Here is a 23,291-nt window from a genome sequence, read left to right as displayed (position 1 = left end):
CAGTTAAGATGCACAGTTCCTCCAATTAAACATTTTCAGAAAATGTAGTCTGAATGTAGTCATGCTAATTTCTAATTTTTTTCCCTGCTAAGATTATCCCTCAGTTGTGCCATTCAAGTTTCTAATTCATTAAACTCTGGCTATAAAAACAAACTACTGACAGGAAAACAGAAGTGATTATCCCAAAGCAATGCAGGTCTGAAATTTTTTAAAAGCATCACTAAACTTTCTGCTTTTGCTTTTTAAGACAGAAATTTTAAACTCTTACAAGATCATCTAGCTTAACATCCCAAACAAGCCATCACTCAATTACTATATTTCAGCTATAGAAATAAACCTTACTGATGATCCCAATTACTGTAATTCTAGAAAAAGTTTCTTAATTTCCTTTGGATACGAGAACAAATTCATTGCTAGGAAAAATTCAGATTGTAACCTGACTAACTAGAAGTAGTCTTGCCAGATTTACGGGTGCATGTACAAAAAAAAAAAAAAAGCACATTAACAACAGATTCTGAATTCTAAATTCTTGATGATTCATTTTATCTACCAGAAACTAAATCCCAGCATTTTAAGAATACTTAGTTCATTCCCAATATACAGTCTCAGCATGCTTCAATGCCTATTTCATCCTTGTAAATCTGCACACCCATAACAGTTGGTTATAAAAGCTTCTGGCTCTACAAAATCATACACATTATGAAGCTTTCAGTGTTTTTCTCCTTTAATACTGTATATTCTCTTTGTCATACCACAAAAATTCCACCCTTGCCACTTTTCTCCCTCTAAATCTGTTGCTAAACTCAATCTGCATATGGGGAAAATACTGGCATGTTTGTTTCTGTGCTTAAAACCTGGAAGCTCTGATGTATTTTTTCATCTACATATGTCAGAATAAATTTGTGACCAACCACTATTTACAAAGCTGAAGTGCAGCTTTTGGAAATTCAGTTACCAGAAAAGGGCTGTGACATCCAGATTAAAAAAAAATTTAGTATTACTCCATATCATCTATACGTTTTTGAAGACAAGGTATATTTATGAAATAGTTGAAAATTAAAACTGGTTGGTTATAGAAATTGGCTTGCTGTTTTACAGGTAGAGAAAAAGCAAAGAGGTTTTTTTTTTTTTGCATTTTTTGCCAATTATAAGGATCTTCAGGTAGATTTGTCTTCTATACCTCTTTTTCATGGAAGTAGGAACTCAATCCTACTATTGTAAATACACTGATTCATTGATCTCTGTTGGTCAACAGAAGTAAACAGTAATCCTTATCATCAAAGTCTTAGGGAGACTGTGGCAATGCTATCAGAGTTTAACCAGAAAACTATTGTCTTTCCCTTAAAATCAAAGTCAGTAAATGTAAAACAAAATGTAAAACAACAATGGTATGGCACAGCAATGAAAAATTTGAATTTTTTTCAGAATTCACCATCACAAATAACACTTGAACCTTCTATTAAAATGAGTGACAAATCAATTTCTATTAATTCTTCATCAGCCTGGTAACAAGAGTGTTCTCAAAGTGACAGAAAAAAGAAAACAAGAGACTTTTAATCACAGAACTCCATTAATACTAGACATATCAAGAGCATTTCCAAATCAAATTTCTTGATTTTATCACAAAAGATCCATCTAGGATAATAGGATTGAAAAAGAAAGCTATAACATGCTTTAGAAAGAACTGGTATGATCATATAGCTAACAAGGAAAATAATCTCAAACCTTAAAGATGCCCTGTGGAATTAATCAAAAACCAAGGACTAAGCACTTGTCATCAAGAGGGTTTTGGTCATATAAAATAATTACATTTGTAAATGTTGTTAGAATACAGCCTAAAATATTTATTAAAATAATTCAAGTCAAAGCTCTCATATGATTACTGAATTACAGTTTAGTCAACTGCATTATTTTAAAAAAAATTGCACAAAGTTAGATCACAGAAACAAGTACTTTGGAGATCTAATGCCTTTTTCCTCTTTACTTCTGTTGTGTTTTTACTAACACTTAATTTAAAAGTACAATACATATATATGCCTCTCAAAAAAAAATCACCAAATTTAAATTGTCAGTTTCTTACTAGTGTCTCAGTTATATTTTTGCATGCATAGCTGGGTGATAGAGAGCTGGCAGCAAAAAACAGGTGCTTAATTTAGGTATCAGCCTGTTTATATAGGAGCTTAGTTTTAAGTTACAAGTCTGGCTAGCAATGTATGTTTATGGCCAAATTCCTCCTGAGGGATGACTGGTTTCAGGTTTGCTCCCAAAAAGTAAAAGAATTTTGCTTTTGTTACTGAAAAAACATAATATGAGCAACATGCTGTTATTTATCTCCTTGCCTATTATCTGTTTTTACATTCTGCCTTAATTTTTTTAAAGAAAATAAAATTTCTCCTAAATGTTGATGGTGGATTAAAGTGTGTCAACATGCAGAATTATCAATATTGAGCAAAGTATGTGTGAGGAAATACTGAGTACCTGAGAAAAAAAATATGACTGCAACCATAATAAATTTCTGGTGAGTAGACTTGCCTCTCATAGGATATAATTGCTTGTTCCAGCTTCTTTTTATAGGCATCAAGATTCACTGCCCAAGGATTAATTAGTGCAATCTCCTTCTTGTCACTGCTAACATGGGCCAATGGTAACATCTATCATATAATAAAAGACACAGATATCATTTATCATACAAATTTATGAATGACTGAATGCCAAGGCTCAGAACAGCCAGAAGGAACACTGGAAGCTGCAGAAAGAAAAATCTAAGCACCACAAATGTCAGAATTAAGACACAGTTTCCAGCCATTTCTTCTAAAATAAAACAATCTCATTATGAAGAAGTTACAAATTAAGATTCCTAACTATTAATTAATTCTAAGTAAATCAGTACTGTCAAACAACTCGCTCCAATAATGTAAGTCAGAAGGAAACAAGTATGTCTAGTGTATGACCATATTCCATGTTTTACTGCCTTAAAACACTCTCATACTTTCTAGCATCTCATTGTAGCATACAGGTGTGAGAGTAGATATTTAAATGTATTTAATGCTCTTTTTCTGGAGGACTTTCTTTTGCAAGGAATTAGAGTAGTAAAGCTGTAGAGAGGTATTTCTCACCATCAAACTGATCACCAAAGAACAAACAAGGTGGACATTGGTCACCAAAACTTGTCTGGACTATTTAGGAACCTGCTCAGGTTCATCAGAATCAGGAACTTTAATATTTTTCAAATCTCCCAATACAACACCTACATAACTCAGCTTCATTATAAAAAAAAAATTAATACCACTGCAAGTAGATCTTCAAAAAGCAGAGAAAAAGTTAGAAATGGATGATTAAAGAGGAGGAAAGACGCCTTCCAAACTCTCAGTCCAAAGTCCCACCATCTTTCAGCCCCTTAAATTATTCAGTAGTTTGTAAACAAATAGCTGTTTTTCATATCAATGTCTTGATGCTGAATATAAACAAAAAAAAAATCCAAGGAAGAAACTGCAGAGGAAAGAGAGTGTTACTCTCCCCCTAACTGTCTTCAACACATATGACTGAGTGGGAATCTTTCCCAAGTGCCTGTCTGAGATCAGGATATAGATGAGAAAAACATGGATGAGGTTCAATTTACACTAAACTAAAACCCCTGTTGGGGGAATAAGACAAACTATCAGGAAATAGAACAATAAAGAGAATTATTTAGCTGAGAACATTTTTCAGTAATGCTGTACTTGTGTTTGAATCAATTTCAAATCGCAACAAAAATCATTTTTTAGGAGCAGCAGTGTGGCTTTATATCACCCTCTCTTTCCAAGGACAGTGTCTCTCTGATTAATAAATCTGTGTCACATCAGTGCCAGACCACATCAAAGCTCCTAATATGAAATTAATCTTAAAATCACTTAGAAGCTAAAGACAATGGGAACATGTCAGTGAAAGCATCTTGCTGGAGACAGATGAGGTAAATCTCTGCCCATAATTCTGAGCAGTGATGTCTGGCTACTTGTTATTTCCAGGTGAAGTCTGAAAGCTGACAGGCAGGGAAGTGATGACCCCTTCAAGTTCTGTAATGCCATGATTGTTTTCTTTGATGTTACTCAAACTGTAGAAGTTCAGCAGGGCCTCACCATGTAGGAGCCCACGTCTACATAGCCTGACAAATTCTGAGAGGAATTTCAAGTACAAACAGCATAATTTGCAACATTAATATTTTATACAATGCATAAAATATTTTGTATAGAATAGAAGGACCAGACAAGCATGAACACATTATTACACTTTTGAAGACAAAAACCAGAATGGAATGTGTTCTTAGCAAATACTAAACTTGAAATACTATGAATAATTTGAGAACAATGAAAACTGCTCACGAAGTCAAGTGAAATTTTACAGATTCAGCTGATAGAAACCACACAGAAATTTTTTTATTGCCAAAATGTTTTTCCATTTTCTAAATTAAATACTTTAGCTTTTACACTAAAAGAATTCACTTGTTTAAAAATGGCTTTTATTTCAAACCTCAAATTTCAAAATCTTAAGACAAACCAAAGCACAATAACCATATAAAAATGTTCTTATTTTAGACCAAAGAAAGATGGTTTTGTTGGCTGAATCTAATTCTTTTGAGCAAAGCACTGAGTCAAAACTTCATGACTTGCAAACCTGTACTTAGATGCCCCAGCCTGTAACATAAATTTACATGATTCTACAGGGAAGGTTTCCCCCAGAATTAACATGGCATAATTTGGACAAGCTCCCAAGCCATTATATTTTTTTCTGAATATGAACCTGGATGGGTAGTTTAATCCATTAACCTCTTTGAGATAACTCAGGTGAAACTGACAGATAGCACAGAACTGAAAACAACAGGTCAGACTTTTGTTAATGAACAGTTGTCATGGAAACCTTTTTCTTGCTGCATCTCCAAGATAAGAAAACTGTTCATACTTATTCCATCATCACTGCCAGCAAAGGCCAAAAATAAAAATTATACTATCCCCTGAAAAGCAAACAAGGATGTCTGCATTCCACACCAAGAAATCCAGGATATCAGAAGGAAGAATGCAAAATTATCTGTACATTTATTATCTTCAGTGGAATCTTCTGAAGTACTGGAATAATCAAGATCCTGAAAGTCTCCCATTCAAGCTCACTGTCTAGTCTCACCCTATTTTCTTGATATGCTGGCTTGAAGCTTGAGGTCAAGTGGGTTCTGTAGCTCAAAAATTCTACTGCTTTCACCTTGTGTGCAACCCTCGACCTTCTTTTTCTTTTCCATACTCAGCTTCAAATCCAGAAAAACCCATTCCTTTACACATAGAAAAATAATTCTCCGCTGCCTGAGAAACTGAGTGTCTTATTACAACTAATGGAGATTAGTAGGTATGAAGAAATTACAAAAATTATTATTTTGCCTTTAAATCCCTGAATCTAAAGAAAGCCCATGGATCACTGTTCGGATTCTGTACAGTACCTGTCAATTCAAATAACACTGAACTTAATTGAGTCCTGAACTAGACTACCAGGATTTCCTATTAATTGCTATTAAAAACTACTTGTACACAGCACTTGCTGAATCACAATTTAGGCTACTTTCAAAGACAGACTGTTTTACAGACTGCTTTATTTTTTTGCAATGGTTGTCTGTAAAGGACTCAAAGGGCTTTTCATTGAGAAACATGGAAGAAAGTGGACCTTTCAGATATATTCAGAAGAAGATGGAAAAAGAAGTGACTGCTCACAAAGGAGATGTAAGAGTTTTGTGCAATTCCCAATGTCTTTGTTTGACATTTATGGTAGATTGTTTTGCGCAGTTTTGTAACTATTAAATGTCTGAATTCTTTGAATTCTTTTGAAAAAATGGCTATTTTACATCTGAAATGTTAAAATGTACCTTAAAAAATGTTCTTCTATAAAAAGACATCATTTAATTCTATTTTTAAAAAATCACACATTAAAAAAAATCCTTACAGATCTTGATTTTGACTTGGTTTTACCAAAAGAGAGGAACTGGTTTTACCAAAGAGAGGAACTGGTTTTTCTTCTACAGTCTGCATGTTTTAGCAACAATTCCCATTCCTAAATTTAAAAAACAAGCATGAATACTTTAAAATGTAAAATTGTGTACATTTGGTATAAATATTTTACTTAGTTCTATACCACATTCTATTACAAATCCCTTTTTCTTTCTTTATTATTTTAAAAAAAGCTTCGCTTTTCCTTGAGCATTGTTTAAAGAAATAGTTTGTATTAATTGAAATGAGCTGCAGCATTTTCATGGCAAATTCCTCTAATTTTTCTTGTGTGATGAATCCTGCATCATTTGGCAGGATGCATCACACAAGAAAAATGAGAGAAATTTGCCATGAAATGGATTTCCTGTAAGTGGAATAGCTATTTAAACTTTATGACACAAAATTCTCCCACAATTTTATATAATCTTACAACTGCCTTACAGCTCTCAAAATTTAATTTTAATTCCTGAATGACAATACTTTTCAAAATATCTTAGCAGTCCCATGTAAAAGTTGAGAACGCACAAATCCACAAAGTGTGCACCAGTACCCTTTTCCAGATGATTTTATGGAATAATAGACATCCTCCAGTGAATTAAAAAATATTAGTGGAGGATGCAATGCTCAAGAAATTGCCAAACACCCAATGGCTGCACACTGACATCAGCTGGTAACTGTGAAAGAACTTAAGGGTAAAGCATGCAAGACATACTACTAACTATCAGTTTTATCTTCTTACTGATGCATGAATGAACATTCAGATATGCATGACAAATTTAGGGTACATCAACAATCTACAATACCAGAAAATGTTATTATGACATTAGAGATTAATTTTAAAAATCCTTTTGAAATCACTGTCAAATTTTGTTCTAGCTTTCAAACAGTATAGGAATTTTACCTTATCAAATACTTTAGAAACTACATGCTTGTCCAGAACTGGGATGTATTTTGTACTGTGAAGGACAGTTGTAGGAGCTATGGCATCCATGATGGTGAGTCGCCTAGCAGCCAAGCCATGGGTCTTTAACCAAAGAGCTGAAGAGACATCTAGAGAGCTAGAAAAGAGAGACTGTGAGATGTAGCTCAAGGTAAAGCACATTTGAAAGGTTTGAAATGACTGAAGAAAATATGTAAACTGTAAATTTTGTTGTGCCTTTATATATGCACACACATACCTTTCAGATGCCCCTTTCACAGTCTGCATTTCCAGATCTAAGAGAAAACATTTGCATTTTGTTATCTCAGAGGTTTTGTGCACACAAAAGTATGCCTAAATTAGTTGCCACATAATAGCATCATTTTTTTTTAATTGAGCCTACAAGCAGCATCATGCACAACAACTGTACAACATTTCAGCTGCTAAATTAATCAATGAAAATTAGTTTTAGTTTCCTCGCCTTCCTGGTGCATGATCAATAGTAACAGTGCTACTATATGCCTCATGAGCCCTAATCAGCCAGAGAAGAAATTTATAAAATAGGAAGGCAATTTGTTTTTTAAACTGGAATTTGTTTCAGTTTATTTATTTTTGACCAAGATCAAAGATTAACCAGCTTATTTCCCAAGTCAAGATGTAACACCAAGTACTACCACTAATGAGATGGCCAGGAGTAGCTAATTTGAGGTACACCACTATGAAAATCTCTATAAAAGATATATAAAAAACTAAACATAAGATGCTGAAATGTAAAAAGTCAAACATCTTCAACTGTCATAGGTAAGGTTTTGGATTTACTTAGAAGATGCCTGATAAAATTCAGACTTGGACTAATTACTGAAAGAAATTAATACTATCTGGATGTATTTCTAAGCCCCATTGAAAAGCCGGTTGTAAACAGCTAGTTGAAGAACTGGCAGGAGTCTGGCCACAGCTGTAAGGACACTGTCACAATACCCAACTTCATGTCCAACTCTGTATCTCTGTTGAGTTTCATTTCTTTGTACTGCAGATCTGCACAGCTTTGCCTCAAATGAGGCACCATTAGTTACAAATGTAATGGGAGAAACGTTACCATCTTCCCCAGTCAGAGCTTCTTGTTCTGTCAACTTTCCTTTGAAAATGGTTGTACATTTCACAGTCTTTTTGACAGAAAGACTCTTTTCCTCTGGAGACACTCCTTCCTCTGGGCTTTCTTCCCTAAATTTCACACCACTGTTCAGGAATTGCAGCAGACTTGACTTTGTTTGATCTGTAGTTGTTGAAAGAGAAAGAAAGGAAGAGCTAACTTACTGCTCAAATACATGCCTGAGATTTTTGAGCTCCTCCTTGGTATTCAGTTTTTAAGGGACTGCCTACACAATACATCAAGCAGAAAACTACTTCAACGCTAAGTTGTACTTTGTATTTTCCCCAAAGATGAGGTTTATTTTACTTTAGCTGGGTAAATTTAGTTTCAGACTGCATACAAAGAACACTTCCAGGAGAAATGTAGTATTATGGGTGTAGTAAGGGGAAACATTAGTGTAAATAATTCTGTAATTGGTACAATATAGATCATCTCTTCATTCTTGCCAATTATGTACTTACTTAGAATAAAAAGAGATTAGGGTTTAATATCTACTGTTAAAAAACTGTTTACAAAGCTTTCAAAACATTCTGCTAAAATAGCTACTTTTTCATGGCAGTGCCTGTGACAAAGCACAAATGAGAAGACATTTCTTTGTCTGTTTGCACCAAATAAGTAGGATGGCTGAGAAGTGCAGATGAAGAGAAGTATATATTTTCAAAATGATGGTTACTTAAGTCAGCAAACTATTAATTTGTTCCCAAAACAAGGGATGATTTTTGCTATTTGCAACAGAATCTTTTCAAGTTAGTGAATGAATTCTGCTGAGAATTACAGCTCATATGAGTCTCACCTGCATATAATGCTTTCTTTCTTTGGGCTGGATTGGCAGCAGTGCTTTGCCTGGTTTGCTCGTGTGATGGCACTGATGGTTCTCCTGAAGCACAGCATGGCCTGCTCCTAAGAGAAGTACTCAGCTCTTTAATGTGTTTAGAAACAGGGACACAGTGTGTGTCTGCTTGTGATTACAGCTTGTAAGTGACAAAAAGAAATTACTGCAAATATATAACACCAGTTTAAATAACACTAAGCTGAAGTTTTCTGGCAATTTAAACACTGATTTCAAATGCTTTGAACAGTGCAAAATATTTTCTGTTATACTAATATGCATTTCAAAGGAGAGTTCAAAGCAGGTTAAAATATTCTTAGATTTTTTAATTTTTTAAATGTAATTTCTTAGTTTATTTAAAATATGTTCATTACTTTTAAGATAACACCCATGTATTTGGAATAAGAACAGAATGCTCTCTAATAGCTACTTTGAGTCCCAGGGCCAAGTAACTACCATCAGCAATGGGAATATCTGCCACATACATACATATGCACATATATATATATACACACACATATATATGTCCCAGCATTAATAAAACATAAAATATGCAAATTCTGATATAAGCACTTAAAAATATTTTCATACTGGACATCCTATCTTCTCTTTCATACATGAAATCATAACACATCACTGTCCACTTGTAATAATTTTTATTTTCATTCTTTTACTGTTTTAAATAGATTTCTGTCTTAGAAATATAATTTCTTTTAATGCATTTTTAATGCTTTTAGTATCACTGCACAAATAAATACACAAGTATATTTGTACATAATTCATGTTTCAGTCAGCATATTCCAGTGAGCAGCCATTTAGTCATGAGGTATCAGGCCAGCTCTACTTAGATGACAATAATTTTTCATGAATTCTCTAGGTCAGAGGGACCAATTTTACCATGTGTTGGAGACAAAAAATAATTTCCCCTCTTTGCTTTAATTATTTGTAATATGTTGAGACTATTGGTATATTTGAGATAATTTTGTTTCAGGCATCACAGTATTAGTTAATTTTTCCAGATTTTTCTTTTCCGTTACTTGGCTGTTAAAAACCCCTGAGAGTAAGAAAGCAACAACCGTCTTTTAAAAAGGAAAAATGTAAGAGATAGTTCAGACCTATCATTAACATAATAGCACAATGAGGACATACTTATTCTCTGGATAATTTTCTTCACTATAAGAATTCATCATCAGACTTTTCTCATGAAAGGTCTTCACTTTCTCTAGATCTTTCTCTCCTTGATCAATTTCTCTTTTCAAAAGATATATGTCTTTATTCTAACAAAGAGAAAATCAAATGTTTTAGTACAATTACTCCAAAATATGTTTCATCTCTGAACTGAAATGATGCAAGTTCTGATAATAATTCTGAACAATGATTCAGGACAGCTTCCAAATTTTGTATACTTTTTCAGGTAGGCTCTTGTGCTTGGTATTATAGCCTTTCAAATTATTCTTCCTTTCTAGGAAAATGGCAAGCATTCCCTAACTAGCCAGTTCCCCTTGAGATATGAACAGCTGTATTTCTGAATGAGGTCACTAGTTCCACTCATTTCAAGCAAGCAAGAAAATAAGCAAATAAATCAAATACAATGCAAGATATGTACATTACAAGGTATAGCCTGTTATTCTACAGATCTCAGCTGTATCACATACTGTCCCAGGCCCAGGGAAGCAAAAAACATACTCTTCAAGTGAACACTGGAACTGACTAAGAATCATTTAGGCTAGAGGAGGAAACAGGAAAGAAATTCCAACAATGATCCCTGTACAGCTCCCACAGGACCACAGGCTCCCATGTCCAAGTCTGGAGATGTACAACACAGACTCTGGCCCTCATTTTTCCAATGAAGTGTCCCACAGTCCACACCAACAGAATCACTGAAATTGCCCAGTACACTGACATTTTTCAAGAGCTGGATTATTTTCACATCTTCATTTTAATTGGTGTCTGTAAAGTTCAAATTTCCCAGTAGTGTCCTGTTCTCATGGTTCAACTACCACCATTTCTGAAATCTATGCAATCAATTCACTGAGTGTTAATTTTAATTAAAAGCAAGAATATGTTTCAAATGGGTGTTTCTGTTAGTCTATTCAGAAATTTCCTGTTGGGGATTGTTGAGCTGCTTAGTCACATTTGATAGATGATTGCTATTCTAGTCATCTTACTTCTTATAGATCTCTCCCAAGCAGCTACTGCAGAACAAACTTGTAACAAAAATCCATAGAATCATTATCATTCAAATTCAGCTCTGCATTCTCTCATTTATTAACAGGATACAAACCATGCTTTCATTTTAAACAGTAACTTATTTCTGAAACAGTGGAGATCACGTGTTCCTTCCAGAGCTGATTTGGTCGACGTGTTTTACTTTTACGTTTTAGTTTTCAAGAGAGGGGCATCAGGAGAGAGAGAATGTGTTTGCAACAGTAGCACTACAAATGTAATTTGCATTATATTTAGCTTTTTTTTGTTGTTGTCTAGAAAAATTTTACAAGCAAAACAATCATATTATTGCTTTCGTATCATGTCAAATCTGACTAGAATTAACTCTCTTTTTTTAGTAATCTATTGTAATATGAAATCACAATAGTGCAAGTCATGTGGCTTTCCAAAGTAGCATGAAGCAGCAAATATATTGATTTTCAGATACTCACAAAAATAAACTCTGGAGTATCAGGATCACTCAAATAAATGTTGTAATAATGAAACCGTCCCTCTGTTGTGGTAGATAGATCATACAAAAATTTATTGGCTTCTATATCATCACAATTGAAGGATACAGTATGGATGGGAATTTTACAGTGAAGTTGGACTTCAGCCAAAATTATCTGGGGGGGCTGAAAATCAAAAAAAACTTTATGTTAAAAATGTGGATCTAGAAACATATTCATCAAAGCATGGAGAATTTGTAACAATTTAATCAGTTGTTCTGTTGCTCAGAGATAGATATAGATCAGTTAAAAGCATCCACTTTATACAGATTGCTATTTCAATCAGAAATTAGCTAAATGAGCTAATTTAAAACTGAGTTTAAAAGACTGATAAGTGCATTAAGGCACATGATGTAAATTGTAATATAATCAGTACTCTTTGTTTCTGAAGTTTTAAAATAAATTACTAACATTTAGGAAATTAAACTACCACATTAGTTTTTAGCATCACTGGATATATATAAAAATATTTTTGGAAGTATATGAGTGTGGATCCTTTTAAGAAATCAAATTAGTTCAAAGAAAAGTTGTTTCAATACCAGGAAACAAAGTAGAGGCTGAGAAAATAGGAAAGCTAGTTTCCTCCTCCCATAACAAAATAAAAACAAGGTGAAAAAGTAAATCTACCATCTCCAAAAATGCTGAAGGATCTGGTAGAAAAAAATATTGACTCAGTTCTCTAAATTCTGATAACATTTCAGTTGTTCAAAATACTCAAAAATCTTGACAAATTAAGTAATGTTTGCAATATAATACTTGCATTGGTTGAACTTTAATACTTAAAAGCAACATCAACCATTTTCTTTATTTAACTGTTAAAAAGGTATAAAAGACATTATTAACAAGCTAAAAAGAAATTACTTATTCCCTAATTTTGAACTTAATAAAAATATTAAAAATAGGAATATGAGTTCTATATGAAGCCAAATTATTCTTTGGTAAAGTATTAATTTATGCTCTTAGCTAGAAAAACTGTGAAACAATGCCAATAAACATCCAAGAGACTCCACAAGACTCAGCACTACAGGTATGACATTCATCTCATAATTCCAACTGCTGACACCTCTTTTCTGCATTTTCTGTTTTCTCATTTTGAAATACCTGGTCAGGTCTCCCATCAGTCAAGAGATAAATAGCCTGAGTGTCAGTATCAGCAAGAGCAGTCTGGAGAGCTTTGAGTGTATTTGTGGAACTTCCAACCTAAGAAAACAAAGAGAAAAAGACCAAGAAACAGCTATAAATACAATTCTTTGCCTCTGCTCTTAAATTCATAATGACAGTGTACTGATTCAAGGGATAATACAGAACCAAAATGACTAATAAAATGGTGAAAACATTTATGTCATGTAGCTAACAAAAGCTAAGCAAGTGTCAATGTAAAATAAATTGGTACCAGATTGGTATTCAGTGCTTATGCAAACACACAGAAGCAAAATGCTGGCACCAGCAATCTGAGCTGTACAAGCAAAAGCAATCACTAAAAGACTATAAACAGACATGAAGATGTAGGAAAAAAGATGCATTCTCTTCGTTTTTACCACTGATGCCCCTGCTTGCCAACTCATTGCACTCCCTTGAAACACATATTTTACTTAATCAAACAGTTCAAAAGTTACTCAAAAGAGTTGCACAATTTTATTTCTCCAAAACTGGTAAAGGAGTTCTTGGTTTTCCAAACATATTCTTCCAGACTCTCTTCCATCTACCCCTTTCACACATTAATGTAAGTATCATTTATATTTAAGCACAAAAAAGTTAGCTGTAGCAACAAAGTCTGTTAGTGTTTTCTGAGAATACCAAGTTATTGATCTTGCTTTGTAGTCTCAGAGGTATTATGTTGCTTACTCAATTCCCTCATCCCCAGGAATTTCATATTAAGGCTTAAGAAGAGATGTCATAATGCTGAGGAGTTTTATTACATGAACATGGGGGTTTGTGCTAGAAAACATAATGTGGGATGTATCTATACCTTTGCATGACTGATTTTTAGTCCTGTGTTCATAACATTGCTGTCCACATTTTACACATTAAGTGGTCCTAAACCTGCTGATAGTTACAATCTGGTGGATGACTGTGACTGACTACAAGCAGTTCTGCTTTGTTTTGAAAAACAGATTTTGGCCACTGTCAGAGAGAGAATACTGGGTAGATGTTTGATCTGAGTATGTTTGTTCTCATGTTTCCATGGCACCTAAAGTTAGCTGTCTATCCATCAAAAGGGACTAGAAATGCTTCTCCAGTTTGCCACCTCTGAGCAGTAAGTTAGCCAGCAATACCTCTCACCCATGCAGCAGCCCTGCAGCAAGAATGACAAATTTAAACGCAGGGTCTGAGTGATTACAGGATTCCTACGGAATTCAAGTGGGCCAATGCTCACATTTTGGCTACTAAACATAGCAGGCTGCAAGTTGAATTAATGTGATTTCCTAAACAGGCCCATTGTTAAAGGATTATTATATATCTGACAAACACATTGTATTCAGATCTACTTAATTTTATCCATCACCTATATTGTCAGCTTACTCAAGTCAAAGACATCTATGCAAAATCACCCCAGCCATACAGAAAGTGGAGAAACATACACAACTTTAAACAAACACTCTTTGTAATAGTTAGCTGCCATATTACCTCAAGCCCTTTTATCCAAAGCCAAGCATCTTGCAAATTTTTCTCATTCACTTCAACAAGTTTCTCTTGCCATGCCACTGCTTGGGCACTAAATTTCACAAAGTTAAATCTCTTCTTGTGTCTCAGTTGCTCCTGCAAGAGACAGCATCTGAATTTTACCTACTATTAAAAGAAAGAATACTTGTATCCTGAAATACTGAGTAATAGCAATTATTTTAATTATTATACAAGTAATGATATTATTGCAATAAATTATAACATATTAAAATATGTTTCTATTTTATTATTATTATATAAATTATGTTTAAAATATGTTTATATTTTAATATGATTATTGTAATAATATTAGAAGAGATGGTGTCCAGAGAGACATAAAAAGCCAGAGACATTTATTGCTTGCAACTATTAAGATTGCTTGAAATTCCCAAAGTAAGTCTCCATATACTCATATTTCTCAAACAATTTAAACAGCAAATGTGTAGGAGGGCATGAAAGAGAGAGATGAAACTGGATATGATCAGTGGTGTAAGAAAGAGATTATCACTGCTTCCCAGAGGAAATTGAAATCAGAAAGAAAGTAAGATATCATTTAGAGGAGGAGAACAAGAATCATATAAAGAGCACTGGCAAGGAGAACTAGGACAGCAGGAGAAAATCAAGACTTTGCTGAAGCTACTTTTGGACAGAAGTTATAAATTAGGGAAGATTTGTGCAAGCAAGTACAAACTAACAGAGCCTGAAGTCTTTGCTTCCCTTTCATCATAATTTTTGTGCAGCTTCCTCTGAAACCTTCTGGCAAAGTATCTAATATATTTCTAGTGCTGATCTGCTTAGAGGACCACAAAATACTATATCCTATGACTTGAGCACTTAGCTCAAAAATCTCTCTGTCATAGTTTCAATTTTTTTAGTCCTACCAATGATTGCTATCAATGCCAGACTGAATTTTCATCTCAGTTACTTCTCTTAGGACTAAAGAAATTTAAAATTAATCATGTCTTTGAAATATTAATTAAGCTTAGGTGACATCATTGTAGACAAGACAATCCTTTCTTAGGTGTGTCTCCCAGTACTCATAGCTTTTGAGGTACTCCTGCACTTTGCCAGTCCCTATGCAAAGTTCTGAGTCACTGTAAAATGCAAGGAAGTCCAAAACATTCTACATCCTCTATTGTAGAAGCATGAAAGTGAATCTAGAACGCTCATTACAAATCACAACAAGCCAATGGAATTGAATGACACTGCTTAAAAGTGAAAATGAAAACACCAAAAGGGGTTTAATTGCATAGCTTGTTTTTGGTTTGGCTTTTTTTGTTGTTGTTGTTGTTTGTTTTTTAGTTTGCTTGTTTTTCCTTTCTTTAGAAGTGAGGTCACTTAAGGGAAAGAATGACTTAAACAATTTTAATTTTTAATATTTTCTCTTGCTTTTTTCAAATAGTTGTATAAATGAGGGGAAATAATTAAAAAATGAGCACATGAAGAAAAATCTAAATATTTTTATAAAGCTGCTGTTTTCAAAATTTTTTTTTAAATAAGGAAAAAGTAGAGTAACAACTATCCAGAAAAGATCAGTTTACTCTAAAATGTTCCTCAGCCTTCAGAGTCATCCCTTTATCATACCTGCATTAGCTGAAATATTTTTTCCTTCACTAGTGGCAGCTTGTTTTTCATAGACTGTGATGTATCAATAAGAATACAGATATCATCTTCAAACACATTCCCAAAAAGCCCTCTGCTTCCTTGTTGAAGCCACTTAATCCTGGGGGAGAAAAAAATAATCAGAACCTGTTCTGTAACATCTTTGGAGCTCTGTGTATCAGAATCTGAAAGGTAGGATCTTTTTGTCACTGCCATACTTCTTATTCTCTTTCCCAAAGGACCTGTTAGTAGTCACTATCAGAAGCCATTGATGAATCAGTCCCCTGTCCCTACATCACAAGACATTTTTAGTTTTTTATTATTTTTTTATTTCAATAGAAAAGAATACAGCACCTTTCTAAAGTCAGTTATCAGGTAGTTTGGGCTGGGAAATCCAACGTGGAAGCAACATGTAACAAGTGGTATAGGTATAACCAAGGTCCCTGTATCTGTTTTCCAGACTCATCTCAGTAAATCATTTAAGCCTATATTACTGTGGCTCCCTTCTCAGGAAACCACTTGAGAATCTCTTCTCCGAGGAACTTAAGCACTTCAAAGACCCTTAATATTACACAGATGCTTCAATGGTTTGTGGACCTTGAGCCTTAAACACAGAGTTTGATTTACATTTTAAACAGGACTGGGATGTACCAGCCAGTTAAATACATGCATACATACTGCTCTGCACGAGAACATTTCCTCAGTAATGGATGCAGCAAGTCCAAATCTGATTTCCCTTGAGAGTCATAAAATATTTATCTACACTGAAACAGAGACATTTAAACACATGGAACATCATGGACCTGGGAAAAATATTCATCTCCACAGGTTTCAGAAAAGTTCTAACATGGAAATATAAGGATACTGCTACATTAGCTACTGATATATATTTTGTCATTAGTTATTTTATCCAAGTGTTTGGTGAGGTCTACCAAGACTTTTTAACATTCAGATGAAACATTCAAAACAGCAATCTTGATTTGGATTTCAAAAATTCACACTCACCACAACTGCTTATCTCAAATTTTCCTTTGACAGTAGGTAAATGTTATCCTAAATACAGTAAGATGAAGGTAAACTAGAAGGAATAACACAACTCTGTTTGACCTTGCTAAATGTAATCAGATTGTTATATTTTTGGCAGGGAAGGAGAAATAAAATGAAAAATTCACCAATAATATAAAGGTTCACATCCTTCTTTTTTCAGTGAGGCATCTTGTCCTAATATACAAACCAGAAGGCAAAATTTATTTTTTTCTGTTCTACAATAGGTTTTCCTTAGACTACCTATTATTTTGTAGATGTCATACAAAACCTAAGTGTCCATATGGCTGAAGAAATGTAAATTACACAGCTAGTTTGAGCCGTGAACTTGTGATCATATGCATAACTGACTCTGATCTAGACTGTTCAAACTTGTCTTCAACATAAAATTACAAAAGGGCAGATAACCACCATCAGTATAGGCACAAGCCAAGCTGTGCTTCTTGGTGTCACAAGGCATCCTAGGTACACAAGATGAATGTTTACTAAGTTTTATTGATGATTCTTGAAGTTGTCTGCCACCTTATAGTCCCAATACTTTTTGGCACTTTCAGCACTAATTCAAAAAATGTGCAGACTGACTTTCACACCTGTGTTTCAGAAGGAGACCAAAAGTTCAAAATCTTCATCAGTTTTCTTCTATGGCTACTAAAAAACCCAACACACAAGATTCTGATTTAAAATAGACTTCTGGCTTAGTACTGCCGCTGTCAGTTTACCAACCACTTCAACTTATTATGACAGTAAATGTCAAACTTTTCAACACTCATGTAAAATGATCAAACTGATGTTATGTGTAAGAACACAAACCTTCCTTCCACTTGTCTGAGAGCTGTCCTCATTTTCTCTTCATACTGCTTATACTTTTCTGTAGTAACATATACATGAACTACAGATCCATCTTTCCAGAGGGTATGTACAAACTTGTCACAGTATCTTGCATGAATTATCTTCCTCTTTGTCTCCTACAGAAAAGAAAAACACATTTCATGTGGAAAATAAAACATATTATTTTGCAGTGCCTTTAATATTTGGGGAGCAAGCTTCAAAGATACATGCTTGTTGCACATGAACAGTAGAAGAAATAAACCATGGGATATGGTCTTCACAGAATTTGCTCCTAAAAAGATTCAATAGAAAGTGGTTTTATTCTTGCAGCTAGCAAAAAACAGAAGCTTACCAAACAGTCAATAGTAAAGCTTGAGGAAAACAAATAGAAGACGAATTAATCCAAATTTTCTTAAGGAACTAGAGGACACTGCAGCACCTGAGACTAACACATCCTCTAAAGATAACAAGAAATCTTTGTCCCACCCCACAGAAATACAAAGAAAACCAAGCCATTTCTTAAGCAGTCCTGATTCTTCCTTTCAGAATGTATGTGAACCAGCAAGAAGTCCTTAAAGCAGTCATTCTCAAAAAGCTCTTTGAGACATTGTTATTCTGTCTCAATAATTAATAATCTGATTTTAACAAAAAATACAAAACAACGATGCCATACACTATATTATCAATTTATCCATCAACCAAGTTTTCAAGCTTTAAAGAAAAAAAACCAACTCATAGGACATGAGGGAAAATGAACAATACTCACAGCATCAGTTTGTGAACATTCATCCTCTGGTTTAGTGTTTATGCCAACAGGCCCATCTACATGGTGAAAAACACTATCAGCAAGTGCATCATACAGTGTGAGCTTCTGAGCTTTCAAGCCATACTTCTGCAACCACTTCTCAGAAGTCAAATATTCATCAGTTATATGTTTTGATAATGGATGATCACCTTTGCCTGCTAATAAAGAAAATAAATAAACAAAATCTCCTATATAACATGGTTCATTTTGGATAAGCTATTTTCAAAAACAGACTGATACTGGAATCAAAATTTTCAAACTTGTTCTACTTGCTCTGACAGCATTGGAGTGAACAGATATTTCTGAGTGATTTTAATAGTCTGTACTTTGGCTGTAGGGTTTTTTCTTATCAGAAAACTCACTGCAACAAATTTCTTTGTAATTGGAAAAAAAAAACCACCAGGAGACAGGAAGCAAAGACAATAAATAGTGAGAGGATCAACATACAAAACAAATTTTCTTAGTAGCTGAATTACAAAATGCCAGAAAGTAATCCTGAATAAGATTTCTAACTTCAAGGAGATTCCTTTGAGAAAATGAAACAACAGAAGATATAATTGAAAATACAGTCACGACCATAACATTAATCTGTTTAGAGATGGCTATTTAAAGTAAAAGGCAAACTACAATGTCATATTGTTTCACACATTTTCTAAGGACTATCTTAAGGTAGGGACCTGAACAACTCTGGACACCAGTACAGTATACAGATAACACAAATAAAATAATAGGATTCAGGATTCTCCATTGACTCATCTCTATCCCAGTAAACCACTCCTAGACCAAATGACAAGGCAGTGGGTCCCATAGCAGGGTGAATTTATTTTGTTACATTTTAATTTTGGTAGACAAGGTGGTATAAATGTCTCCTCAGTTTAGATGCAGCTACAGTGACCACACTAGAGAGATCCTGAGCCTGTAAATATGGAGGTATCTACTGTCCTTACACACACAGAGATCAGTCAACATCAGGGCAGGTGCACAATCAGAGCCTGTTCATGTGGAAAACTTTGCTTTATGATTGCTTGTGGTCCTTAGAACAAGTGTCACAAATGTGCTCACACAGTTTTGAAAAGAAAACTGTTGTTTTCTTTCTTCCACATGCTTTACATAGAGCATCTCCATTTTTGCAGGACTGAGTAGCTTCTCACTGTCCCTTGTTAAAGCCTTCCAGAACAGAACTTCAGAAACCAGCTACACTTCTGTCTCCAACAGGGCTCAATCCAATCAGTAGGCACAGAACAACAAATGAGTCATGTTCTAGGCCAGACATAATGGCAGAAACTATGGGCTGGATGAACAAATGTAGGTGTTCCTCTATGTTTCTTAAGACAGGAGTTGTCAGAGTGCTTATTCTGAATCGTTTTCAGATCTCTGCCCTTGACAAAAACGCAACCCCTCTGCTCTTCCCTTTATGTGGAATGAACTAGCTACCAGGTTGGAGGCTATCCCAAGAAGACTGTGATAGAGAGGGATAAGGTATTTCACCAGCACTGTGTAGAAAAAATGGAAGATTTACTGGTTCAGGCAGACAGGAAGAGATCACAAAAAAAACCCCAAATAATTTCCATATCCTAAAATCCAGGTAACTTCTAAACCTAGTCACTGGTAAACTAAACATGGTGTGTTTCAGCCTGAGCTGCTAAACTTTAGCAAGCTTAAACCATAGTAAACAGAGATTTGTACTGGAAAGTTTTAAGCAATCCTAAGTTTAGATAACTATTACAGTGCTATATAGACACATAGGTGCTATAGGTCTGTACCCAGCATACAGACATTTTGGAGAAAATCATCCCCAAACTGATGTGCAATCAAAACTGTTGACAAAAGATATTGATCATTAATACAATGGTAGCTGTATTTCTTATGACAGAAACATAAATGATACCGTCTTGAGAAGCAGACTGGTCAGATTCTGATAACATTTCCTGAACTTGTCTCACGGTACTCCTGGCTTCCTCCAGCTCCTTCCAGATCAAAAACACATCTTCACAGACACCAGCTACTGCAAGAGAAATAATAAATAGAACTTCACATTTTTATTCAATTTCAGCTTTTTGTAACTCCTCAATCACAACAAAGTCATTGGTATACCCAGAACTTGCCGTATAACCTTGTTTTCTTGAGGCTCCGTTGCAATGACAAATGCTGTTCCCTGACAGACTTCAAAAAAAGGGCTCAAACCTGGCTCCACGATATGAGAGGTGTTTAGTATATTGGAGCTAACCTCCAAAGTTGGCCACAGATTGTTCCCACAGTGGAAGCAAATACATTTTAACACTCTTGGAAAATAATAAGGAAAATCCACAATGAAATTCACTTGTTGCCCCCTGGACTTTATTGCAAAACTTGGCTCGAAAGAGTAAACCCAGTTTTGACATTTTAAAGAGAAGACAAATTTGACTCTTTCCATATCCTAAAGTACATAATTAATTTTATTTAAATCCTCTTGCCCTGATGACTATCTAATGAAATTTTGCTAAAGATAAATTTATTTTCCTCCCAACAATCTTCAACACTCATAAGCAAACATTACCAAAAAAAAAAATTTACTGCCAAGCTACATTTTCAAAAAGAGTTAGAAAGATCCAAAGCTGGAATTGAGACAAGGTTTTCTAAATTTCAACAGATATGTCCTTCTTGATGAAAATAATAAAAGACTTATTTATTTCATAAAATAAATTACTAAAATTGAGACACCTTGAATACCTAAGCAGTAGGACAGCTATTAAAAATGTGTTAAATTCAGTTACTCTCAGAGTTTAAACTGCAATAGTGGACAATGCAGAGAAACCATGTGCAGTGTTACAGTAAAAATCTAAAAGAAGCTGAATCATCAGCTATCCTAACCACAAATACAAGTTACAAACTATTGCAGATCACAACCTATTAATGAATGCATATAAAAATGCTGAACAAGGCAAGCTATATCTTACCATCCAGTGGTTCAGCTAATATTCAGTGATGGTTCACTGTATGAAAGATAACATGAAAATTTATCTACTAAAGCAGGCTGCCAGTTCTTTGATAAACTTTCTGAAAGAAATAATACCAATACTAATACTAAAAATAATAAAATTATACAAATAATAACTCGATTTAAATTGTGAAATGCTTTCAGTTTCCAACAAATATTTTGAATTGTGCTATTGTACACTGCCATCTCCTGGGACCTTCCTGCATTTCAAAACATCTGTTGCAGCCATTAGAACAAAGATCAACATTTCCTAAATCACAAAAAGCTTCAGTAAGGCAGATCATTCCACAACATAAAATACAAAAGGGAATTAAAAAAAACCCTCAGTCTGAAATCATTACCTGTTAAACTTAAGAAAAATATTCCCTTCAAATATTTCAGAAAGAATTCTACTTTTATTTTATAAGCAATCTCTCCCCAGAAATGCAAACACATGCATTCACACCACACATGAACATAGTTGTAACTTTAGGGCTGTTAAGAATGCCATTCCAGTGGTGCTGTCTCCAAATAAATCTGGATATCCTCCACAAGCTGTCAATTACTGTCATCCAGATTTAATTTTATGAATATGTTAACATTTTAAAATATTTTTAATAATTTGAAAATATTTAAAGAAATATTTAAAGAAACTTAACTACCTCTAAATCAATAACAATTATATCATTGTGTTGCTTCATTTCCTCTTAAGTTAATGATATGGACTCATCAGTTTTACAGGATTATTGTTACTGTCCCCATTAAGATAGGTGAATTGAATTGGTATTACATGAGAAGATATTTTTTCCTCATTTATGCTTGTAGCACAGCATGCCTTTCAAAGTAAGTGTGCTTGATGTCACTTGCTACACAGGACAAATGCAGGCACCAAGAACTGCACATTGTAAAATTCCAGCCGCTTAAAACCATTTTTCCAACAGCATTTTTCCAGGATTCAACTGGGATAGAAGCTTGCAAGCAGTGATATCCATAGCAGCTTTCTCTCTCTACACAGGAAGCTTAACTGTACCTCTGCCTCAGCCTCTTTTCCTCTAGAGCTAAGGAGTGGCCTGTGTCTTTCAAAATGGAACCCCCAAAATCAAAACCTACATGCAAAGCATAGCATCTTCTGGATGTGGCTCTCAGCTGTGGCCCATCCCTCAAAGCACATCTCTGTTAAATGACCAAGAAAGCATGCACCTCACTTTGTTTAAATTCCCTCTGCTCACACCTCAGATGTGCCATTTTTTGGGGACCACCAACCAAAGAAATTCACCCCTCTGGAGGGTGCAGTTCACAATTACTCCAAGCCACTGTCTCTTATACACATTCAGGCACTCATGTCCCAGGAATAATCTTGTCTTAAAAAATTACTTTATCCAGGGAGAGAAAGGGCCTTCCTGGTTCCCCCTTCCATGAAGCACCTTCCCAGCTGCTCTGGGTGGCAGTGTAAGAGCTAGACCTCTGAGGACCCCTCAGTTCTGATTCAAAACCCACCCCACTGCAATGGCAGGAGGGTGGCCACCTGTCACACACAAGGGGACTGGCCTGAACACCCTGCTGCACATGTCCAGCCTGGGCCAAGTGCAGTCAGCTTCCCTTGGCTCTCCCCAAAGCCATCCTGACCCTGCAGAGCACCTCACCCTGGGCAATGTTCCAGGAGTGACCTGCACGCAGGTAAAGGCGTTTCTGCTCTGCAGAAGGGAGGGTCTAGGAAAGAGGAAGAGGATGAGGAAGGCTGTGGGGAGAGCCTGTGGCAAGGGGCAGAAGCATTTTGC

General features: G+C 34.9%; 1 protein-coding gene across 1 annotated transcript in view; it reads right to left on the bottom strand.

Moving 5' to 3' along the window:
* Positions 1-23,291, bottom strand: part of VWA3B (von Willebrand factor A domain containing 3B) — a 57,412-nt gene that overhangs the window by 13,941 nt on the left and 20,180 nt on the right. The window contains 13 exon segments of the mRNA XM_036391762.1: positions 2,533-2,651; positions 6,904-7,060; positions 7,181-7,217; positions 8,018-8,194; positions 8,865-8,971; positions 10,050-10,177; positions 11,558-11,740; positions 12,716-12,814; positions 14,243-14,374; positions 15,863-16,001; positions 17,735-17,889; positions 18,519-18,715; positions 20,446-20,562. Of these exon segments, the coding sequence (XP_036247655.1) occupies positions 2,533-2,651; positions 6,904-7,060; positions 7,181-7,217; positions 8,018-8,194; positions 8,865-8,971; positions 10,050-10,177; positions 11,558-11,740; positions 12,716-12,814; positions 14,243-14,374; positions 15,863-16,001; positions 17,735-17,889; positions 18,519-18,715; positions 20,446-20,562 (1,747 nt within the window).

The sequence above is a fragment of the Molothrus ater genome, chromosome 2, assembly GCF_012460135.2.
Source record: "Molothrus ater isolate BHLD 08-10-18 breed brown headed cowbird chromosome 2, BPBGC_Mater_1.1, whole genome shotgun sequence".
NCBI lineage: Eukaryota > Metazoa > Chordata > Aves > Passeriformes > Icteridae > Molothrus > Molothrus ater.
Note: the sequence above shows the minus strand (reverse complement) of the source record. Positions and strands in the feature narration are given on the sequence as shown.